The sequence below is a fragment of the Rhinolophus sinicus genome, chromosome 3 (genome assembly GCF_057876585.1).
Source record: "Rhinolophus sinicus isolate RSI-liver-muscle chromosome 3, RSI-T2T, whole genome shotgun sequence".
NCBI lineage: Eukaryota > Metazoa > Chordata > Mammalia > Chiroptera > Rhinolophidae > Rhinolophus > Rhinolophus sinicus.
The window spans coordinates 35,734,545-35,760,017 of NC_142503.1; the positions used below are offsets into that span (position 1 = coordinate 35,734,545).

The 25,473-nt window shown below is 39.5% G+C and overlaps 1 protein-coding gene across 3 annotated transcripts in view; it reads right to left on the reverse strand.

Annotated features, from left to right (window-relative positions):
- MIER3 (MIER family member 3) overlaps window positions 1-12,086 on the reverse strand; it is a 31,938-nt gene extending 19,852 nt beyond the window's left edge. The window contains exons 1-3 of one of the 3 annotated variants that reach the window (XM_019743287.3): window positions 11,988-12,086; window positions 10,524-10,548; window positions 7,065-7,210 (exon numbers count right to left, since the gene is read on the reverse strand). In XM_019743287.3, coding sequence (XP_019598846.1) covers window positions 7,065-7,210; window positions 10,524-10,548; window positions 11,988-11,996 — 180 coding nt within the window. In that variant the 5' untranslated portion in view covers window positions 11,997-12,086. Of the gene's footprint in view, window positions 1-7,064; window positions 7,211-9,746; window positions 9,867-10,523; window positions 10,663-11,987 lie in introns of those variants that run through there. The other 2 variants (XM_088796515.1, XM_088796514.1) reach the window with 2 other exon arrangements.
- Window positions 12,087-25,473: the final 13,387 nt, after the last annotated feature.

Here is a 25,473-nt window from a genome sequence, read left to right on the forward strand (position 1 = left end):
CTGTATTTTCTTTTTAAAAATATTTTAATTCAACTGCTAAAGTATATAGAACTATTTAAAATTATTCAAATAAGTAACTTCAAAACAATATATTCATGGATAAGTTAATTTGTTAAATATTTTTAAGATACTTATGTCCATCTATTAAGAGATTCATTTTTAAAGCTTGCTTATTGGTTTAGTGTTCCCCTTAAGACAAAATAGTCATGAAGCAAACATCATGACAATGCTAAAGCAGAGTGTGCAAAACATGCCCCAGATGATCAGTAAGTGCTGAGAGGAGCCAGTGATGAATGACTCCTAGAGAGTCAGCTGACTGCCCCCCAGGGCCCACAGAGGATGCAGGATCTGGGGGGTCCCCAAGAAATCTGGCCTTCCCCTTTGCAGGTATGTAACTTACGTTTTTCACTATGCCCGATTTAAAGCAAATTCATGCTAAACAAACTTAGAATAAGATATACAACAGAATGTGTTCATTTGTAAATTTGCAGTAGGAGACCTGTGCCTTTCCAATGACCATACCAATCATGTCACTCAGGAAATCCTTTTAGCTTGGGACTAAAATCGGTAAAACGCTGCTTTGCTAGCAATGAGTCAACGCAAATTGAGTTGGATGGTCAGGATGGACAGAAGTTCACCTGACGCCATGGGTAAACCTTATGAATTACTCTTCTCCCAAATCAAAGAACTCCTCAAAGATGCCCTGAACTAGATTTGAGTCTCTCTAGTCCTGCTCCTTGCAGAATCCATGCAACCCGTCCCCTTTGGCTCATAATGGTTATAATATAAGAGGAAACTGGGTTGCAGCCTTTGCCAACCACCTGTCAATAGTATTTCTCCGAAACCTCAGAGTTTCAGATTCCCTCCCTCAGCTCGAGAGACGACAATTTGCATTCATCATACACTGACAGTCCACCTTCCCCTTAATACAGTATTTACTGGGTCCTAGATACTGTGAGGAGGGCTACCAGCTAAGGATATAGAAATGACATTTATAGAAAAATTCCTGCTTTCAAGAAGTTCAGTCTTAGAAGAAACTGGTAAGTTAACAATTATACTACAATGTCATGGTGCAATAATCAGTTCTGGAAATGGTGCTATAAATTGGTGGGTACAAAGAAGGGAAGACCTACACTCCAGGAATAATGGTATAGGGTAGGGAGGTACCACACAGAAGGCGAATACTGAGCTAAGACTTGAAAGATGAAGAGGTATTTGTAGATGTATACTAGGTTGTATACTAGGGACTTGTGATCTGTCACCAGAAACACTGAGCTCTGACTGTGCCAGGCCACTGTTCCAGGCGCTGGTATAAAACACAGGTCTTGCCTTTCTACAACTTACAGTCTAAGGGTGATACAATACAGAACTACTAATATACAGAAGTTCTGTACTAGAACTACTAATACAGAAATACTAATTATGAGGAATAAAAAGGAAATAAAAAGGAAATAAATAAGTAGGGTCCTGAAGAAGTTTGGGGATGTGGAGAGATAAGAGGAAGCCGGGAGATCATATAGGATGCTCATGCTGGTTAAGGGTATTGATACAGACCTGGAGAGAAGTGAATAGATGAGATACATTTTGAGGTGCAATCAAATGAGTTACTGGATGTGGGAGTGAAAGGGAAAAGGAAAGATACTCCCAGACTTTTATTTGAGCAATTGCTTAGATGGTGGTAACTTGTACTGACATAGATGAAAACTAAAGAAAGAAAAGACCTTTGAAGGAAAAAATTAAGAGTTCTACATAGGGTACAAGCTAAGTTTGAGAGGCCTATGAAACATCCAAGTGGAAAAGTCAACTTGGCGGGGAGCCTGGAGCTCAGAGGATCAGGCTGGGCTAAAGATATAAATCTGGCATTCATTAGCATCTAGATGATATTTAAAGCTACAAGAGTTGATGAGCTCACTCAGGGAGAGGGTAGAGAGAAAAGACAAGGGGATACATGCTTTATTATAGGAACTTTCAGATATATTACCCTACAGGCAATGAGGTATGTCTAGAAAATTGTAAACATGGTTTACATTTTGGAAATAACACTCTACAGGGAGTAGAAGAATGAGAGCCTAAACTAAAGAAGGGAATTATCTGAACGAAATTAAGGAAAAGGAAAAGAATCTGTTTCTTGACTTACTTGACAGAATGAATGAAAGTGACACTGAGTCTAAGTGGATTGCCCACTTCAGGCCTGAGAAGGCTAAATAGCTATAGTACCATGAGACAGAAACACAAAACAAATACACTTTAGGATGGAGGGTGGTATGGTAGATGATGACTTAATGTAAAAGTTATAGCAATGGGCTTGAATTCGACTATCCAGAAAAAGGATATAGAGTAAGAAAACAAGAGCTAGTACCCTGCAGAACACCATAAATTAAAATGTGGGCAAAGAAAGAAAAGTCCATAAATGTGACAGAGGAAGACACCAGAGAGCAGAAGCAGAACTAGGAGAAATCAAGATAATGTAAGTTAGAAGAAGAGAGTGTGACGAAATCAGGGGTGGTGACTTGGGTCAAATATCAAAGAGAAATCAGTCGAGATAAAGACAGACATGCATTCTTAGTATCTGTCAATTAGGAATTTGACCTTACAACCTGTTTGAAGAAGCAAAGCTAAGCACCAAAATGGGAGGGGAGAAAGTACATACACTATACAAAAGAATGACTCAGGGCAACACAGGGTCAAAAGAGCATTTCTTTCAAATGTGGGAAATGTACAAGTAGGATTCTATGCTGAAATAAAAAATTAGAAGAATAAACTGAGGGCAGCAGGGATGGAATCTAGGGGTTAACTGGGGATGTGGCAGATACTCCTGGGACAGAGGGAAAGAAGGAAGAATGAGTATAAAAGTTAAGTTTGTATGTGTGGGGCAAACAAGAGGTTCCAGGTAGTCACTCATGAAAATCCTACTTTCTCTATAAAGACTCAAGCATGATCAAATGTTGAGGGAGAAGGGGACCAACCACCTTAGTGGAAACCTCATTAATTCGTTCAAGGGATGACACTCTATGCTCGTACTAGTCCCCTAAAGGGGTCTGGTTCTAAAACAGAAATTAACTGTACTAAAAATTTTAAAGCAAAACTAGAAAAGGTGCATCCAGTCTCTGAAGCACTTATCACAAATGAGCTTTCTATTAGAGCCTATTAATAAAGAAAGCACTTAGTAGTCCTTTAAAGCATAAATGACTTTTTTTTCAAAACCGAGTTAGTCTCAGTCTCTAAGGATCTGTGGTGACGAGATCAGCTTAGAAGTTTGACCTAGCACCTTACCCCAGGTATAAGGATTTTTCTCTTCTGTATTTTTTCTCAGGTATATTGTTGGCCCTACTTTTAAGGGACACATTTAAATCTAGGTCCACTTATAAATGAACTGTTTTATAAGCTGAAGGGCTTATATCAGGAAGAGAACAAGATTTAGAGGCAGAGGATGCACTTATTATTATTTCTGTTGGCTCATCACCTAACCCCTTTTACCGCCATTTCCTCATCTGTAAATACAAAAATACCTAATTTCCTTGATCCTATGACGCGTATCCTCACACATCAGAAATCAGGATGCATCCCATTACCAATGTACAGTGCTCCTCCCAGGCCCCATCTATTGATTTCTACATCTATTGCATGTCTTACAATCAATAAGGCCTCTGAGACAAGGAAATAATGCTAATACTCATCTGACACACCTGATAGTGCTGCTGGATGGGTCAAATGAGATTGTCTAAGTGAAGTACAGATCAATTTTAATATAACGCTAGTCTGGTATCTTAAAACACAAGATGCAAAACAGTATACGTGTAACTTTTTTTAAATGCTTAAAAAAAAAAAAAAAAAAGGAAGGACCAATACCAAAGTCTAAGTGTTACAAAAGGTGGTTTCCACTTTCCTATTTCACAAAGAATATCAGGGGGGAAATCTATAAGTTAAGATAAAAAATGTAAAGGACTTTTTAAAAAAAAGTTATAGTTCTAAATCTAGGACTACTGAATAAAACCTCTCAGGAAACAGTGACGTGAATAAATTAAAATATAGAAACACATGACATATAAACCTTATTTTAATGTTTAATAACAAAAATCTAGTTACATAATCTGTCCTCTATACTTACCAAATCGCTGCCATAAGAAAACTGATTTTGTACTTATTATTTTTCATACCAAATAAGGTACTAAAAAAATTGTAAGCACCAAAATATAGGCCATACTTTTAGTCTACAAACTATTGAGTTTATTTACTATGAGTATAAAACCTTATTGTGAATTTTGAAAATGAGTATTAACATCTAGCCCCTAAGACTCTTAACATGTACCAGTGCCTAAATCACCATTTCAATAAAAGATTAATAGAATACATTATTTTAAATTGTGTACAAATAATTTTAAATTTCTGAAAGTTAAATGATCCTTACTCTGCATATTTGTGATTCTGTTTCTTTTATTTATTTTCATGTTTCGTTAAACATCAATAAAGAATAGAGACCACATCTACACAGTGCTTTACTACAGATAAGAATCACAGTCAGAGAAAGTGGGCATCAGTCACTTTTAGAAATAGCTCTTGTCCCTTGCTCAGTGAGAGAAGGATCAGCCTTCTGAGTGGAGACACAGCTCTTAGGACTTCACTGGAATTTGCTTAAAGATCATCTGTATTATTTTTTTCGCGATTTCCAAGAATGTGATAAAGTGCCAAGAAGCAAAACTTTACATATTTCATTTGAAATATATAAAGGGCTATAATTTTTCTGAATCTACAAATTCAGTGCTAGACACCATTACAAAGTAAGAACTTAATTACCAGTCTTTCCTAAACAAAATGAAAATCGCAGGAATCAGCAAGTAGGTATTTCTGTGAATAGATAACTTTTTGCTGTTGATTATTTCTCTGTATCTTCTCTAATTTCCTTTTAAAACTCAATAAGCACAAATCAAAGCAATTATTACAACCTCTCGAAGAATAAAACCTATAAATCTGAAAAATAGAATTTTACCAAACCATAAGAATCTCTAGTACTGAATGAGTTAACACATTACACGAAATTCTTAATTCTTACTGTTTTACTCGCAAAACAGCTACCTGCATGACTGAAATGCAGTCCGGCACATTTACATTATTTTCCTATGTCATGCTGTAACTAGACTGTTGTCTCCCTATCTTTACATTTGTTAATATATAATCAAGAAAGGTGCATTACGAGAACACCTGGGACTTTTGCCCCATACCCATAGTGGTGTCCTGACTTAAAAATCTACAGGAGAGAAGTGACGATTCTAAGAAGACCTCCATGAACTTCCACACCAGGCTAAACATCTTTTACTAAATATGCCGGGGGGGGGGGGGGGGGGGGCGGTGCCAACAAATGTACACACATGACTTGTATTCATCTTTTGTCATTGGTATATATTGAGTATTATAATTTTACTACAGTTTTTTCCTTTCTTAAAATGTGTACTTTTTTTTTTTTTTTTGGCACCCTCTGTATATACCCTTTCTTCCATAGCTCTCATTGTTTTCACAGTTCTTGGCATATCATATAAAAATATTTGTTCCATTCAAATATATGGTGATGAAACAAGAACTAACTCTGGGTGGTAAACACACAATACAATATACTCATGATGTATTATAGAAATGTACACTTGAAAACTATATAATTTTAGTAATGAATGTCACTCCAATAAATCTTTAAAAATCTGAAAAAAAAAAAAATTTGTTCCCATTTGTCACCCCACACTAGATTGTAAGCTCCTAGAGTTCAGGAACATTGTCAAATTGCTCATTTTTGCAATCCAAAGATCCACCACAGTCCTCGGTTTAGTGATAATGTTAGTTGGGTTATAGTTCTCAGTTATTCTAGGTTACACATGGATAAGAGCTAGAAAGGAATGCCCTCAATAAAGCCAAGGCAGAGCTGAAGACTCTTGGACTTCTTTCCTCATCAACAGGCAATACTTTGTCATCACACCTGAGAGAAGTGATAGGCAAGACTTTCCTTCTTGAGTATTTCCTAACAAATTTATTTCTACATTCCCAAATATGTTTGGCTTTTATAGAAGATACACATATTTTTAAATGACTAAATCTAACTGTAACTGTGTTAGATTAATTTGCCAAATGAATGTGTTTAGAAAATTTTAGGTCTACCAGAGCAAGCCTGGGGTCTAAGCCCTGATGACTTTGCTTTCTGTTTCCCTGTATATTAACATGAAGAAAGAAATGCAATAATAGCCCACCTTTGCCTCACAAAGATAGCAGAAAAGATTATATAAGAATGTACTTTGTTTTCTTGAAGAAAAAGAGGTATAGAAACTCAAAGGATTATTATTATTCAATAGTATTCCTGAAAGGTCTTGTTATTCTGGGCTGACTAGAGATGTGCAAGTAAGATTAATTTATAGATAAGTATAATCCTACATTTTTTCAAAGTGACCCCTATGGAGGTCTCTCTTTGTAGTCCTGGTATAAATATGTGCTTAAAATCCAGTTCATTTGAATTTATATTGATTTTTGAGTTTAAAAAGTTATAAACTAGATTTACTCCTGCCAACTTTTCAAAAGATGACTGGAATTAGGAAATGGGATATTACTAATTTACATTTTAAAATAGAGTGAAACTTTTTTTCTCTTTCAAGTTTCTTACAGTATTCTACCAGATGTAAGTAATCTGAAGGAAAAGACTTCTCCCTGTATCTACTGCAGTGCTTAAACTCAAGTTTGACCCTCAGTAGAATAGAGTGGTAGAATGCAAAGAAGTCTGGGCTACGATTCAGAACTAAGTTTAGGGTCTACAGTTGTCTATATCTGTAAGATGAGCAGATGTTCCTACTTCACTGTGCTGGTATAAACTTAAAAATTAGGACAACAAATATAAAATAATTTTTGAAGAATTAAAAGTGTACTTTGTCTAGCCTCCAAAATAATGAGAAAAACAGGGACAATCTATAAAAACTAGGTCAAAAACAAAAATGCTGATCCTTATTTTTATTTCAGATAGATTGTAATTTATGACAAAATTTCAAAATTTTTACTTAAAGTTTCTATTGAAATACTAAAGTAAAATCCTTTACCTTTTCTAAGTCTTCAATTTCAGAACTGAAGTTTTTACCCTCATCCATCATTTCCTCTTCTTCAAGAGTTCTTTCATCATCATAATCATGGACCAACATCTCAGCAGTGGGGTCAAAATCATGATCCTCAGAAGACAAAGACCCAACTGGAATGAAACAAACTCAATCACCTTACAAGTTCACAAGGTTATTTACAAAAAAAAATATTTTGCGTTCTTCTGCCAGTTCCTTTTAATGCATAAGGTTGAGCTTTGTTAAATGCATTTACTATATATTTTACAGGTTATAAAGTAAGACCACCAGTTCTGAAAAGATATCTAAACCAGCAACAGAACAAGGCAGAGTAACCTTTTATAAGGGGTCCAATCCATGAGAATAAGACTTATAATAGCAGCAAAGTGATTTTTAAATGGAGTGGCCCTCAGGCAGCCAGTTAGCTCAGTTCGTTAGAGCACAGTGCTCTTAACAAAGTTGCTGGTTTGATCCCCTCATGGGCCACTTTGACTGCGCCCTCCACAACTAGATTGAAACAACTACTTGACTTGGAGCTGATGGGTCCTGGAAAACACATTTAAATAAATGGAGTAGCCCTTAAAAAAAAAAAAAGTTCTGATAGGAAAGTCAAACTTGCTTATGAGTTGGTTTAATTATTTGTCTAAAAGCAATAGGAAAACGTCAAAAGGATTATGAATGAGAGTTCACAAGAATCTGTTATACACTATGGCCAAACACACTTCAGAAGAGAATATAAATTTCACCCAAATTCTAACCCTCAAAGATGCAAAACACAACAGAAATATGGGTTTTGAACAAATGTAAGTTTCTGTGAAACAGCCATACAGCAATTCACTCTTTAAAAGCACTATCGCTTTTCATGTCTATACAGTATTTCAAGCTCCCCAGCTTTAATCAGACAAGCATTAAACTGTAAGAGCATGCTTTTCTTTAGATCACTAATAAAGGGAATACTGAGAATCATATCTAAAAGTTTTGGAAAATGTATCCCGTTCCAAGTTTTGGTCAAATCATACTTGCTAATAAAATTGTATTGCATTTTAATGGCAAATATGAAGTTAGCAGGATACTCTGAAAACCAAGTGGAAAAATAAATAAGATCTAAAATTCCAAGAGAATGAAATCAAATTATGAAAAGCAGGATTTTCTCCATTTGTTTTACTATAGTATCTAATTCAATTAGACCAGTGACTCTCAGAGCACAGAAGGAAAGAAGTGTCAGAATCCTGGGGTGAAAAAAAAGTGGAAGGAAGCATATTCAACATAAAACGTTTGATCTGTTTTTAGTCAAGCTATTTCGTATTTTGAAATTTCAAATATTTAAGGACATTGTGAGATCATTAAGAAGATACTGAACTAGACCAAAAGATTTTTCACTATGGAAAAATACTACAGACATTTAACTCAATGTTTTTTATTCTGAGTTTGGAGAACTCTGACAATTAGTTCCAAAAATAATACAATTTCAGTGGGACTGAATTCTTTAGGCGGTTTTTACCAGGGGTGCCAAAAAAGTGTATACACATGACTTGTAGTCATCTTTTGTTATTGGTATATATTGAGTATTACAATTTTAATACAGTTTTTTCCTTTCTTAAAATGGGTATACATTTTTTTGGCACACACTGTGTTATGTTTGTTTTTTTTAATGCTGAAAAATCTGCTCATTCCAAAACCTGTTTAAATATAGGTGGTTTAACTTAACTTGAAAGAAAAAACAATATTTATTAAACAGCTCAAAAGCAGAACACCCACCATTACAAATTTCTTTTTTTGAGGAATTGCTGGAAACCTCTGTGGTATGCCAAAGTGTCAGGGAGTAAACAGATGGTAACTTAGTTCTACCTCTTTTCTAATCCCGTATCACTTGGCCTCGCAGGCTCCCTAAAGTGGAAGGTATTCAATAAGGGCCAGAAATGAAGGGCCTCAGGGTCTACTCTTGGCTTTGTCCCTGGCTTTCTGGGACCTGAGGCAAGTCATTTAAACTTTCTGGGCTTAGGTCCAGTTTTTCATTTGTAAAACACATAGGGTTGGTTTAAATAACCTCAAGAGTCTCTTCTTGCTATAAAATTCCCTTTAAAATGGGCCAATCAATTAAAAACAGGTTATAAATTTGTTAAAACACCAAAACCACACTATCTTTTTGCTTTTTATTTGGATTGCAACTTCTTAAAAGCAGACAGTGATACAAAATGGAAAAAATTCCATTATCATCCAGATGTTTGGCATCATGTATATAAATATTCTTTTCCTGAAATCAGTTATAACAAAAAAAGTTTGTCTCAAAATTAGAGAAGTATTTTAAAACGTAAAGATGTAGACAGCTATTTTTAAAATAGCCACAATTTCTTCTACTTGGTGTTAACTATTTTATAATACCTTAAATGATAATCACGTAGAACTCAAAAGTCAACACACAAAGTAATATGCAAGGAAATGGACTATTCACTCTAAGACAACATGTTGTAATATACTTAGACTTGGGAGCTCATCCAGGCTCTGCTATTAACTAGGTGACTCTCAGTAGAATTATTTAAAAGTCTCTTCAAGTGTAAAATAAGGGAGTTGGACTGTTCAGAGGTACTTTTCCTGGAGACTGTAAGAGGGAAAAGTCAGCCAAGAGGGGGCTGGAAAGGGGATAAGAAATTGAAACAATGCTATCCTTACATTTTAGCACAGGAGGAAAGGTCCTCACCATAGATGGGCTTCAGGGGTTCCATAAACCCCATTGTATGCAATTACGCATATGTGCAGAGCTCTGGAGAGAGTCCCTTGCTTTCATCCGATCCTGACAGGAGTTTCTGGCCCCCAAAAGGCTAAGAAACACTGCATTAGAAGATCGAAGGTAGTCTCACCTCAAAAATTCTATATTACCATTTTTCAGTGCCAAACTTGGAAATTCTGCTTCTTTTGATTAAGGTGGCTTTACCTAACTGTCAAAATTCTATTTTAATACAGTCTATAGACATTGCTCAATTATGAAAAATATAAGACAAAATATGGCAGACAAGATTCATAGTTAATAATCAATATAAGCAACCCCAAAGTTCGTTCAAACTAAAGAGTTGATTTCTTGAAGAAACCAAAATTAAAATCTAAACTAAATTTCTAAAGTTGCGCAAAGATAATTTGGGATTAACTGTTTCAGCCTTGGAGAAAAACAAGATATTGTGAGCATTAAACAAATATTACTCAAAAAGAACACTTGTCTGTTAGCAGTTTTGCAACAAGGTAATATTTTTTTCAACAAGCATGAAAAGAAAAGAGAATAGTTTAACTGTTCCTTCCTCGAACAACTTAATTACCAAAATGTACACTGAAACGCTTAAAAACAAATGATGAAAAACTCGCAGGACAAGTTTTTGTGGGAAACCTTTAGCAATAGACCTTTGAGCCCCCATTACCCTTTGGGACCCCCTAAAGAGGTAAGAAAATAGGACAAACCTGGGCTCGAACTTCCAAAAGAAGCCTAGGAGAGAGAAGAAAACGTGCGGTTAGATCGCGAAGCCTAGGGAAAGAGGCAGCGCCGGCAACTGGGCGCAGAGGAGGCGGAGCCCAGCGCTCCTCCGCAGCTGCCAAAAGTGCAAGACGTAGCTTCGCTCCAATCGCTCCCGGCCCCTTTCGGGCCCCTCTTGGCTGCCTCGCCTTCCTTTTTGAGTCCCCAGTGTACAAACTCACAGACCCGGGACGAAACCCGGAATCCAACAGGCAACTCCAAGCAGCCCCTCGGAGCGCAGCAAGTTACAAAGGGAAGACGCAAAACCCAGAGCAGTCGGTTCGCAACATCGGTCCCCCATCCCTGGCATCTCAGGAGTCCCCCAAATCCCACCCAGCTCTCCACCACCCCAAACACCACCTCGCAACGCACACCCTTTCCTGGAAGGGGCTCACCCTCTGACAACCTAGTCCATCCCCTGGGGCCTGGGAGCCCCAACTCAGGGGCTGTCTTCTAACACCCGCGCGTAGGCCAGCTCGCAACCGGACACTCTCCCCCAAACCAAAGCGCAAAACCCCATCCTCTCCCCCCGAGTCCGGAGACACGGTGCCTCAGTCGCAAAGATGCTGGTTCCTTCCCGGGTGTTCACTCCCTCCCCGGGCCTGCCAGCGAGCCCCTCGCCCCAACGAGTTCCTGCCGAGGGGCTCCTGCTGCGCTACCCCCTCCCCCCAGCTCACTAGTCCCGGGGGACACGGACAGGGCAGCTTCGCTCGCCCTGCCTCCCTCCTCCAGCCTAGGGGGAAGTGGAGCTACTGAGAGCCCGTGGAGAGAGCGTTAGAGGGTCTTGGTCGTCCCCCTTTCACCCCCAGGGGCTCCCGCATCTCCGGGGCTGCGGAGTCGGGAGTCCCACTCGCCTCCCGCGAAGCCCGGCGGCCGCGCATCCCGCTCGCCTCCACGCCCGGAGCAAAGTGGAGGGTGAGGCTCCTTCGCGCTGCAGCCGGGACCCTGTGGGCCGGGGACACAGAGCACTCCTCCCGCGGGGCAGTGGCGCAGCCCGCTCCCCGCTTTGCAATCCGGCCGCGGAGGGGGGGATCGGCCGGTTTCCACCCACCCCGGCCCCGGGAGGTGGCGCGCAGGATCTGGCGGCCCGCGTCAGCTGCCCGGGGGCACGACACGGCGCAATCCCCGGGTCAGGGCTCGATGCCTCTGGCCACCGCCTCCGGTCCGGCCCCGTCGCCCGGTCGGGTCGCGGCTGGAGCCGACGCGGCCTAGTCCCGGAGGGAGACCGCTCTCGCGCCCGCTCCCGCCCCCCTGCCGGCCCCGCCGCGGCCAGTCGCCGCCCCGCGGCCCCCGCGCCGCCCCCCATGGGGCCGTGGGAAGGGCCCCGGATCCTCCAGGCTGGCTCGGGAACCGCGGGGATCCGCCGGGCGCCCGGTCCAGCCCGGCCGCTCTTGCCCGGTTTCCCTGCTCACCTCCGCCATATTGGTACCTTTAGGGCGAACGAGCAGCGCCGAGCCCAGTCCCCGGATGGGGCGCCTGAGCCAATCGCAGCAGCCGCCGCCGCCGCCGCCGCGGTCCGCCCGGCACCCGCCCGGCGGCGGAGGCGGCTCGGCCCCTTATAGGGCAGGGCAGCCCACGGCGCCCCTGGCCCCCTTGCACGCCCACCCCGCCCGGCGCCCCTCGCCGCTCCCCGCGCCTGCTGCGGGTGGCCCGACTTGCACCCGAGCTCACCCGCCCCTCCTCTCTCGGCTGGAGTTAAGTTCTTGCAGAATTGGAGTCAAGCGGGGGACGGATGGAAGCACGGGTGCGGGACAGACCTACGTCCAGCTAGTCGAGGCCAAAGAGCCGGCCATGGCGGCTGAGGACCCAACGACAGACACCCTGGTCCGGTAGGGCGTGGGGGAAGCGGGCAGGAGACTTGGAGGGACAACTCGACAGACTTCCTTAAGAAGATAGGAGGTGATCGACGGAGTAGACTGATGGACGAGAGGAAGCCCCGAGAAATGGGAGAAGTGCACGATGGACGGCAGGGTCAGTCCAAAATGAGAGGACAGCGACCAGGCATTTTGAGTTTTCCCGGAAGATACCTGCCGAATTGGGATGCTGATCAACATACAATGGCTCTTGGAGTGTATGGTAGAAGTGGTCATTTGCCAAAAAGTCTCTGGAAGGTAGTGACAGTACAGAAGAAAAGATCAACAGGGCAAACAATTGGTGATACATAGACTTGCACAATCCAAAGAAGACACTCATGAAATAAACCGTGCACGTACAGAAAAAATTAGAACAGTCCTAGGGGTTGTTGATCACCAGATAGTCCAGGGGGTGACCCAGAGGTACTCACTTGATAGACTTGTGTAAGGGCAGAAATAGTATATCAAATCCCTGAAATGAGTCTCAAATACTCTACCACCCACCTCCCTCCCCAAAAGCTTAGGGTCAAAATGGAAACTAGTCCTATGGGCAAGTGGATGGGTGCAGAAGGGAGGAAAATGCTTAACAGGTATACCACCTCCTATGCATGCCTTATGGCCATTTGCTCTTCCTTAGAAGATGTAAGTCTAACTAGGCAAATCCATATCCACTGAACAACTTTGTGCAAAGTATACAGAAATACTAAACACTTCATAGCCCATAGAGGTAAACCCTACAAGAAGTTCAAGTCATCTTGCGAGGGTACCTTGGCACAGGATTGTCTTGAGGCAGGAGGCCAGAAATAACAATATGTATGGAAAAGAAAGTCTAAAAATATGGAAAAGAAAAGTCTGCTGTAAGGTTCATGGATAAGTGAGATGCCTACACAATCAGAGCCTTGCAAAGAACTGGAGAGGAAAGTGATCTCAGATACTCGCGCTCTTCTCCCAACTGTTGCTGAAACATGTAATACAGAGTTGAGGTTTTTGCCATAATCTCACAAGTTGAGAGAGAGACTTTTTAGGAGTCTCTAAAACTTTCCATACTTAGTCTAAACGTGAAAGGTCTGAGTTTTAACCTGGGGTCACCTTTGATTCTCCCCTCCATGGGTGCATACTCAGGATGAGGCTGGAGACTGGATGATGGATAGGAGGGGAAAGGGTTACTTTCAACATTTTTGCCAAGGCATCTCAAAATTAAAGTTACTCCACTGGTAAAACTTATTTATTTATGGAAATTTTAGGGAAAATCACTTCAACCATTTCCGGACATCGTAAAGATATGGAAAATTACACTTTCCCTGCTGTGAAAGATACCTTTCGACCTTTTGTCCAGTCAAATAACTCAAAAACAGCTGAACTTTGAAACCAAAGGCTTGGCACATGTTGTACGAACTGTCCTCAATGAAGCATTTAGAGTTTTAAAGGAAAAAATGGTTTGAAATTAAGTGCAAGTGATGAACTTTAGAAATGTGGCAGTGAGCACACCCCATGGACCGACCATGAAACAGAGCCTTGAGCTTGACCACAGGGCCTGGAATCTGAGTCCTGAAGAAAGTGTCTCCAACAGTTTGCCTCGTACTTAATCCTAAGGAAAAACATTTTCTTCATAGCAAAACATTGCTAATCTAAACTATAAATGTAGCCTTAGGCTCCATGTTGCCATGTTTAAGAAATATACAGACTCATGCACTTGCATAAACTTAGTAGAGTTTCTGCAGATTCTCCTTTTATTAAATTGTAAAGATTTTGTACAGGCATTTGTAATTTTGATTGCTTATATTCTCTCCATCATAGCACATAGTTTATGTAGTCTGTGTCCCGGTTATTAAAGAAGGATTCATAGAAAGATAAGTGAAGCTAAATTAATTCACAGTTTAAGGAAACAGCTCCTTTCTCACCCCTAATCACTAGAGAAAAATTTTACTACCCAGTCTTATATAACACAGTTCTTTTATAATAAAGTGTGAAAAGTCTACTGTATGTACATGTATCTTTCATTCTTTTTGATGACAAGGAGTTAATACAGCTAAAAAGTCCCCTTATTCCAGGGAGTTGAAATACAAAATTACTTTTTACTGTTGTTATCCTGTCACCACACAAAAGGTGGTGTTATGTAGAAAGGAAGTCCTATGCTGGACACTGGGCACTGTGGGGTCACCATAAAAGTCCTGGCCCCTCAAAAGTTTATAATGTAACTGAGTAATTTTTATATGTGGTAGATGGGAACAAGAGCCAGGAAAACTCAAAACTGAAACCATGGTAACTCCTTAAGGAGAACCAAAATATAATAGATCCTCCCGTCATCTTCAGAAATGAAATAAATCAGGAAAAGATTATGAATATGTGATTTGAGATGTTTTACAATAATTACACACAATAAAGTAGGAAAATGTAAATATGAAAAAATGAGAACCAGTGAAACTAGTTAGGCTAAGAGGTTAACACCGGAGAAAAACTTAGAACAAGAATAGGCAGGTAATGAAGTGTAACGCATAATATGAGAGTTAAACCATAAATTTGGCTTAGAGCTTTCTGGAATCAAAGCAAAAAAAATTTTTTTAAGTAAATACAATCAGTTGCTTGGTTCTCATTGTCTTTGAGGAGAAATATACAAATTCTTCAAAGGAAGCAAAGCTTTTCAGGACACTTTAAAAGAAATGTCTTACTGAGCTACACAGTAACAGTAACGCAGAGGGAAATATCCTCTGCCAGATCTTCAAACCCATTAACAGGTTTTTTTGGTGATCATCCATGAATGTATGACTTACTGAAAGCAGTTTTAATAGGGCCACAATAATGCAATACAAATATTTCATTTTCTACATATTCCATCTAACCCAAGGAAAGATAATAGACTACCCAAAGTTAATCTCAAGCGGTATGGTAGTCAGGCAGGCACAATGAATGAATGAAGCAAGCCAGTGTGAAGACAGAAGTGGGGGCAACAGCAAACCCGCAGATGGAAATCCTGTCTAAATGGGGCAGCCACTCAGTCTCAGCAGACAGGTTCTTGCCTTGTGAGAACGTGAGCCCAGTGCTTCCAGACCTTCTGATTTTCCAAGAACAGCTGGAAAGCTGGATTTTTAATGTGAATTCTCCTGGTTTATAAAACTTGTCAACTAATTTAAAAAATTTTAAACACAATGTGGGCCAAATAAATCACATTCAGTAAATCATGTTAACTGTGAGCTTCCAGTTGGCAGACTAACCTGAAACATCCTCCTAATATCCTTTCAATATAGCTTTGGATAAAACTGTAACACCAACAATTCAGCTCTCCATCACATCAAACTTCTTGCATTTTTCTAAACATATACACGTGTGTGTGAAACTCAAATATTCTTTGTTGGAATGAATGAATACTCTCTGAGAAAGCTAATTCACTGTTGTAAGCTTTGCCTAAACAAAATTGTTCACAGAAGGGAAATGATCTGCATGGTACCTAAAATAAAAAAAGAGAAGAGCATTCAGAGATAAAAAGAGAGTAAATCCTCAGTTCATTACAAAGGAGGACGGGACCTGGTCCATAGACATGAGAATCTATCTGACCTATAATGATTCAAGGCTGACTTTATAATAAGATGGATGCCTCAAGCTAACATACCTTTGTAAGGCTCACCCCTTAGATTTTCCAACTTAGTGGTTTTAAATTTAAGGAATATTCTCAAAATAATTTTTAAGAACTGTACTGCTTTCCACATATCCAAGTGGACATCTAATTTTTTCATAAGTTTAAATAGTTGCAAAGGATATACTTTACAACATACTGTAATGGTCATTGTAAAATAAGCTATTACCTAACACTTTTAAATGTATGCAATCTAATCTAAATACCATAGCAATTTGATATAGCCATTATTCTTTAAAAAATAAGCATGTTTCTTCTTTAACAATAAAACACTATAATTCCTTTTTCTCTTTAAACTCATATTCACCTTCTTTTTCCTCCAAAGAATTTTATCCCAATGTAAAAGCTTTATGCCTAGAAGTCTTTGATTGATACCCTACTATCTTGCTCTGCAAAAGAAATATCCCTGTACATTGACACTCAAAATTAATAATTTTCCTCTAGGTTACATTATCAGTATAATTATTATTAATTCACAATCAAAACAATATACATGTATTACAAATTTTGATTAAAGCTTATTGAACAAAAATAAAAATTGCATTGGAAATCAATCTCTTAATAAGATGAATGGGACCTTAAAAAAAATTAGTTCATGTATCTGTGGGCGACAATTACTTAATGCTAAAATGAGGATGAGTTTAGCATCAACGATATTCTTATTTTTTATTTGTTTAGAAGTAAGCTCAGAGAAACCATATTCATACAATAAGTAGATGAGAATGGAAGGGTTTTATTATTTTATTAAACCATCACTCAATTCTTTGAACTCATGTTGTGATCTTCTATCAAACATTATTTTTAATGTTCTTACATTGATATTTTGATTGTCTTCAATTTTTCTGAAAGCAAAGAATTAAAAGCTGCCTGACATACAAAAGGATTTGTTACCCATCCCTTACAGTCTTTCACTATAATTCACTTAAATTTCTATGAAAAATGCCAAAAAAGGCTTCGCCAAGACTTATACGTCTGTTAATTGTACCAGTTATTTTCTTTGCTCAGAAGCACCTGTTTAACCCAACAGACTCAGAAAAAGGAGGGGGAATGAAAATATTCTTAACTTCAATACTTCCTTGCCAATATAGTATTTTTAAATAAAATGCTTTATTGTGTCACACATTTTAAATATATTTTTGTCAAGACCTTGGAGGTGTATATTTGTCCCTTTCAGTTTGTGGAAAATGTCTGCCTTATAACCCAACTAGCAAAGACTGTCTTCTTTGTCAAACCAAAGTGCCAGGTCAGGCATGCTTTCTTTCAGCAAAAGTCTGACTTCATTTTTCAATTCTAATGAACATGTTAAATCTTATTTTGAAGCATATTAAAAACCATTGAAAAATAAATGATAAACCACATACTATAAAGCAGGCAATTCAAGATTAAAATAATTTACTCATTTTATGTTATAAAAATAAAAGTAATCAACATACAGTTCTTCATTACTTAGTTTATCATTCAATGCAATGGGTGGCTTTAACAACAGAAATTTATTTGCTCATAGTCCTGGAGGCTGGAAATCCATGACTAAAGTGTAGACAGGTTTGGTTTCTCCTGAGGCCTCTTTCCTTAGTTTCAAATGGCCGCCTTCTAACCACATACTCACATGGCCTTTCCTCTGTGTACAGGTATCCTTGTTCTCTGTGTCCAAATTGTATCTTTTTATAAGGACATAAGTCAGAATGGATGACGACCCACCCTAACAGCATCATTTTAACTTAATCACGTGTTTAAAGGGCCCATCTCTCATTCTGAGGGTACTAGGGAATTGGGACTTCAACACATGAATTTGGGGGGAAATGACTCATTTCATAAGATGTACCTCTTCGGATTCCTTCCCCGCAATTTGCCTTTCCGACCCACAGCCTCCAACATGCATGACCAATTCCATTTGGGCAGCTGCATGCTGGTGTCTCTCCTCCTGCCACTTTGTCACTCAGAAGACACACCAGTTGCAGAGTATGGACTCTAGCTTCCTAAGTGACTGTTGGAGAAGTTGGATGTTATAAGCCAAAAATGTGGAGGAGGTTTTAATTCTGAGGCAAACTTCAGTGAATGGGAACACAGAAGACAAAGGGTGCCAGGCATTTAAACTCCCTGTCTTCCCTCCCTTGGGTGAATAGCTCTAGGGCACTGTTTCTCCATACAGCAGGTCACACAGCACGACATACTAAAACGTCCAGCAGAAGTCCCTGCTGAGCAGCCTGCCGCATCTCCCATGGCTTTGTCATGAAGCAGGGACAAGTGTGGTTACGCATCATCTTGCATTGCTTCCCATCCTTCCCTGTTTAACTTCCCTTTTTCCTCACTCTTGCTGCCATGGCTTTGTACCTCCTAAATACTCCCAAGTGCAACATCTTTTCATTCTTGCCTCAGGCTCCGTTTTCTAGGGAAGTTAGGCTAGAATGCTAGCATACTTGCCAACAGGAAAATAAGACTGAAAAAAAAGGAACCACCTGTTAAAACTGACAAACACTGACAAGGAATCTTGGGGCTGATTCTGAGCTGAATATCATTCATCAAAAACAAGCTCCTGCATTATATATGTTGAGTTCAGAGGACTCATCATCACATTTTATGAAATATGAGATTGGAAAGTGTATCAGTACATTCTAACTGGAAAAACAGATACCATTCTAGGATTTAAAACAAAGGAAATTAATCCATAGGTCATGAAAGAGCTGAGGTACAAGAAAGGACTGTGAAGTAATCCAGATATTTGCAAAAGCAGAAAATGCTACCACTCCTAAGACAAAAGGAAGAATCAGTTTTACCACAGCCCAGAGACCACTCACTGGAAGGTGCTGGAACTCTGGTGTGCTTGATCAGCTAGAGCTCTGAAGATACAACTCTGCTGGGATGCAACCAGAGACAGACAGAGGACGAATATCCCGCTTTTTGCTTCCTCCGATTTCCTGCCAGTGCCTCCCATTACCTAAATTCAGGAAAAAACCAGCTCACCCAGGAGCCTGGGAAATGCAGCTTGCAGGAGTTGGCACTCCTGTCAATACAAAGCAGTTTGAGAGAAGAATATAGAATGGAATTAATGGCACAGGCTAAGGACTGGCCCAGAAAACAACAAAGGTTAAACTGGAGAAATAGTTAGATCAACAAATTTAAGAACCAGGGAAGTGTACCTTGGGAGAAAAAATAAAACACAGTTAAACATAGTGGACATTGGACTAAAACAGATCTGAGTTCAAATGTTATTAGCATGTGACCTTGAATAAGTCATTTAATTTACGTGAACCTCAGTTTCCTCTTTTCAATCTGTGCTGTCACCCTCCTAGAAACAGTGTGTAACACTTCAGAATTGTTCCACTGAAAAGTGAGGAAGTTGGATTTTACCTACCAATCCCCATCCCCACTGAAGGTCACTCCTGGTATTAACTCCTGGGCACTTTTGGCCTGCCCTTCAGGAGAGCCAAGCCCACTCTTGGAGTCAGAAAAGACACTTAGGTAGAAAGATGCAGGAACCAAGTGTGTACGGGTGCTGTGTAGGCAGCTGCTGGGTAGACTGAGGAACGTGGACCAGCGCTGGCAGTAGCTGCTGCTGATGTACAGGCTGCAAAAGATCTAAAAATCATAAAGGGCCTCAGTCCAGCCTTAACTCAGCACAGTTGTGCTTTCATGTTTCTCCAAACCAGTGGTTTTCCAAATTTTCTGACCAATATTCACAGTTAGAAATATATTTTTACATTGTGACCCAGTATACACCATGTGTATATTTGTATACATACACATCTATAACTGAAACAAAAGTTTCATAAAACAATACTTACTCTTTCTAAGTAGCATGTATTCTAATATTTTCCTATTTCATTCGATGTTTTTAAACAAAGGTTGCAAGTCCCCAAAATGATTTTATGACCCTCTAAAGACCTTACTTAGTTCATTATTCTAGCTACTCAAAGTGCTGACTGCTGCTGTGACAAATAAGGAGCTGGAGCCAGACTGTAAATAAACGATGTCACTATACACTAAAGTCCTTAAGTACTAAATTCATAGCAAGATATTCTCAATGAAGGAAGCAGTGTGTTGGTTGATATTTTGGCACAAGCCTGTTCTCTAGTCAGAGACCAGTAACAGTTCATGGACCCACACTTTGAGTAGCACTGCCCTCGACCACACTTAAGTGGGGTTGGGGGAAAAACGGCTTGTTTCAAGAATATAAAAAAAATTTTTCTAACACTTGCTCTTCTCTGTTGTGAAAAGATCCCTAGCCCTCCTAAGTCTCATTCAGTTATTTCTTGGAGTGTCTAAAGGACGTCTCTGATGATATCATCAAACCACATTTACAGAAGGTCCCCATCCTCTCCTTTAATGTGAAAGCTAGAAGCAGGGGTAAAGAACACTGCCCACACCCTCCGCTCACCCCTGCAAGAAGGACCACTTAGTCTGTACTCCCTGGCTCCCTGCCTCCCTGCTCCTGCTGCCACCCAGCCTACTTGGGAAGGAGATTCAAGTCCCACTTCTGTAAACTAAGCACAGAGGAAACACAGGGTCCCACATTGCAACCGTGGTTCTCCTTTCCAGCTTGCTGGTGACTTCTGCGAAGCTACTATCTTCCAGGGTAGCAGTCCTCAAACAGGAGTACCTTAGGACAGTGGCTCTCAACCAGGGGCAGTTTTGCTCTGCAGGGAACATTTGGCAATGTCTGGAGACATTTCTGGTTGTCATAATTGGGATGGGGGACATTGCTACTGGCATCTAATAAGTAGATGTCAAGGAAGTCACTAAATATACTACAATGCACAACCTAGCCCCCACAACAAGTAATTAAAGACCCAAAATGTCAATAGTGCCAGCATTGGGAAACTCTGGCCTAGGGTTGTACATATGCTTCCCAGGGGTGAGCAGGCACAGACGATTTTAAGCTGATTGGTGATATATCATCATTTTCTATTTGTACTCTCCTAAATTTGGTCAGCCACAGTCTGCCAATTCTCCTTTCCCACCTCCCTTTCACAATGACCTTTCTCCCAAATCCCAAATATATATTCCCGGGTATAAAAACTTCCAAGGCACCCAACAAGGGACAATTTGAGAATGTTCAGCTCTCCCCTGTGAGGAAGAACTGTGAGGCAGTTCCCTGAGTGCAAAGCAAAAATGTTTCATAAAAATATTAAAGCAGCAGCAGTGTCTCCTTCTACGCAGGTCACAAACTCCTGGCAAGTCTCTGGGCCTTTATGACCCATCTATATGTCTTAGAATTAGAATCCAAAAGAAAGATAAGTTGATCACAGGGAGACATATTAACACTTTCAGATGAATTGATTAATGAAGTCGGACTTTTTCTGACTGAAAATTCAATCTGGCTAATTGGTTTGACAATGAGGACTGGTGTTGCCATTTACTCACTATATCGGACATTTCCATAGACTAAATTGGTTAAATTTGCAGGCCAAAGTACAATATATAGTTTTCCAGAAATAACATCCTTTGCAACTATGTAGATTCATAATAGAAAAATTTACATGTTAACTTTAAAATGTGAGAGGATGGAGACAGAAGTCAGAATAATGGTTACCTGTGCGTAGAAGAGGGTAGGTATCAACACGAAGAGAGCCTGCTGAGGGGCTGGAAGGTTCTACATCTTGATCTTGGTGGAGGTAACATGAGTGCATAAATATAGAAAAGTTCACTGAGCCATATACTTAAGATTTGTGTATGTTATAAAAGTTGTATTTTAATAAAAGCAAAAAAATAAATAAATAAAGAGGTTTTTCAAAATTTGTGATAGTATTCAAGAAAAAATGTTTGAAGACCACTGCTTTAGGAGACAGAGAGGACTAAGTCTTCCTGGCCTTGTCTTTGTTTTCCTCCACCATGGTCCAAAATGTCTCTCCTACCCTCTATCCTCAGGACCTCTTCCTCCTAACATGTTTCACTGTCCTCCCAAATCCTTGCACCAAGTCCCCAGAAGTCATACTCTGTGATCAACACACCCTCAGAGCCAGACCCACTTCCCCAGGCATTTCTCCCCACCATCTGCCTTAACTGAAACCTGTCTCCTTTTTCCAATCCCCCCAGTACACCGTCCTTTCAGGCTCCATAAACCCCAGGATCAGGAGGTGAGGTCCATGCCCTTGCTCCTTTGATGGGAAGCCAGGATGCTCTGCCCTGAGAATCCTAGCAGTCATTCACACTCGCTTCACTCCCAGTCACTGTCATTGACAAACTGTCTGTCCACTGCCCTTCACAGGATCTGGTGTACACAGAGCCTTCATCACCCCCACACTGCTATTCTCTTGGTTACATTTATATTTGAAAAACAAAACAGTTTAATCTTAATGAGGTCCAATGTATCGATTTTTTTCTTTTATGGTTGTTACTCTTTGTAGCCTATGTAATATTTGCCCACTCTAAGTTTTCAAAAGTTTTCTTTGATACCTTTTTTCAAAATATGTCATAGTTTTAAGTTTAATATTTAGGTCTGTGATCTAGTTGAGTTAATTTTTATGTTTGGTGTGAGTTAAGGATCAAGATTCATTTTTTTTCCACATAAATATACGAGTACAGTTGTCCCAGCACTATTTGATGAAAAGTTTTCCTTACTGGCACCTTTGTCAAAAATCATCTGAGAATATAATATGTATCTGAATCAGTTGAAATATGCATTATATACATATTTTACATACAATATATTATATATGTGAGTATATAATGCCTATTTCTGGGCTCCATATTTTGTTCCATTGTTCTATATGTCTGTCCTTAAGACAATTCCACACTGTCTTGATGACTTATAATAATAAGATTTATAACAAATCTTGAAATCAGGTAGAAACCCTTCAACTTGCTTCTTTTTCAAAATTATTTTGGCTATTCTACATCTTTTGTGTTTTTCTATAAGAATTTTAGAATCAGTTTGTCAATTTATAAAAAACGCCTGCCACTATTTTGATTGAGATTGTTTTGAATCTATAGATCCATTTGGAGAGAAATGAAATCTGAAAAACAGTGATTTTTCAAATCCATGAACACGACATATTCGTATGTCTCCATTTATTTAGGTCTTATTTGCTCAGTAATGTTTTATAGTTTCCGTTGTACCAGTCTTGCACATCTTTTGTTAAACTTAACAGAGTATTTTGTGTATCTTCAATACTATTTTAAATAGCATTTAAAAATTTTCATTTTATAATTGATTGTTGCTAGTATATAGATACTTAATTAAATTTTATATATTGACCTTGTATGAGTATCCTACAGCTTTGCTAAACTTATTTATTGTTTTAGTAGCTTTTTAGTAGAATGCTTAGGATTTCCTGTGTTCATAAACATGTCATCTGTGAATAGAGGCAGTTTTACTTTTGCCTTTCTGATCTACATGCCTTTTTCGTTTTCTTGTTGAAGGACCTTCACAACAACGTTGAATAAAAATGTGGAGAGTACTTATCCTTCCTCATTTCTGATATTCCTGGGGGATATAAAGCATCTCATCTTTTCCTGTTGGGGTGGTTTTGGAATATATTCACAATTTCTCTGATTCTCTTCCCTTCAAAAAGTGGAGCTTAATTCCCCTTCCCCTGGCATGTGAGCCACAGTTAGTGACTTGATTCTAATGAATAGATTCTAATGAAAATGACTGTATATAACTTCCAAACATCAGGTCATAAAAGGCATGTGGCTTTGTCCTTGCTTTCTTTTTCTCTTGAATCACTCACTCTGGGGGAAACCATTTGCCAAGCCATGAAAACACTCAAGAAGCCTTGTGAAGAGATCCATATGGGAAGGACCTGAGGCTTCCTACAAATAGCAAGTAAGGACCTGAAGCTTTACCCCAATAGCTTCGTGATGAGCCATCTTGGAAACATATCCTCCAGCCCTAGTCAAGACTCCCAATGACTGTAGCGTCTGCTGTCATCTTCAGTGCAACCTCATCAGAGAATCTCAGCCAAAACTACCCCACTAAGCTGCTTTCAAATCCCTAACCCTAAGAAATAGTGAGATAAGTGTTTATTGTTTTAGCTGCTAAGTTTTGGGGTAATTTTTTACACAGTAAGAGATAACTAATACAGTCATTAAGTATTATGTTTCCTGTATATGCCCTTTATCGTGTTAGGACATTCCCTGGTATTACTAGTTTGCTGCGAGTATTTATCATGAGTGGGTATTGAATTTTCTCAAGTACCTTTTCTCCATATATTGAGATGATCATAGGGTTTCCACCTTTATTCTGGTAATATGGTAATTTTCAATGTTTAACGAATCTTTCATTCCCGAGATAAACTTTATAATTGTGGTGAATACACACAATGGGAATATTATTGATCAGTAAAAAGGCATGAGCAACTGATACATGCAACAACATGGATGAATCTCAAAAACACTCTGGTTCCATTTCATTTATATTAAGTTCATGAAATGGCACAACTAATCTAGTGACAGAAAGTAGATTAGTGCTAGCCTGGAGCCAGAAAATGATTGGGGATTGACAGTAAAGGGCAGGAGAAAAGGGTGATGGAAATGTTCTATATCTTGATTATGGCAGTGGCTGCACAAATGTGTAATTCATTAATCCAGTACCCTTAAAATGGGTGCACTTAGACATAAGGGAATTTCACCTCAAGAGAGTTGATATTTAAGTTTATGCTTGAATTCCGCAAAGCTAAATAGGTTGAGAATGTATTTCCTAGTCATGCCCATCAAAATAAAAATGCTAACCAATAGGTCCAGGTTATGTTTAAACATGGTTATCTGTGTTATAACTAAAGGTAGCAATTTGGTTAATGACCACAGTTAAGAGAGAAAACACTGGCCTAGTTAATGTATTTAATCTATTCCCAAGTCTAAATGGTTGTTAAGTAAGGGCTTCTGCTGTGTATAGAATGGTTATTGTAGGAAAGTGTACTTTCACTGAGCCTTCTTTCCTAGGGCGAAATTTAAATATGCTTGAGAAATCCAAATCAAGGTCAATTTTGCAAGGCAGAAAACTCTACTTGAGTGATCCCAGCCTCAGAATAGAGGGTTAAACAGAAACACGACTCACGAGTTTTCTGGTGGTTTTTCTCTTTGTGCTGGTAGCATTTCTCCTTTGGCTGATCCTAAAATCCGTCTCGCCCTGAACTAGAACCCTTCAGCCTGGAACAAATAGAAATGGTACAAGTGCCAACAATTGTTTCCAAATAAACCAGCCATAAAAGAGAAGTCATTCATAAGAGGAACAATTAACATTATCAATTATGCAACTGTCATCAGTAAAAACAGTGATTTATTATTACCATGCCTAACACTGACCCTTCTCTCCCTTATCTTTGCATGTGCAGAAAATGAAAACACTGCAGGAAATCAGAGTCTACCTCTACACCGGTAATTGCACTTGCCATGCTGTCATCCTTGTCTTTCTCACGGTAAAATTCCAGAATGGCTGCTGTCCTCAGGTCAGCCCCTCCTGGACTCTTCATCTTG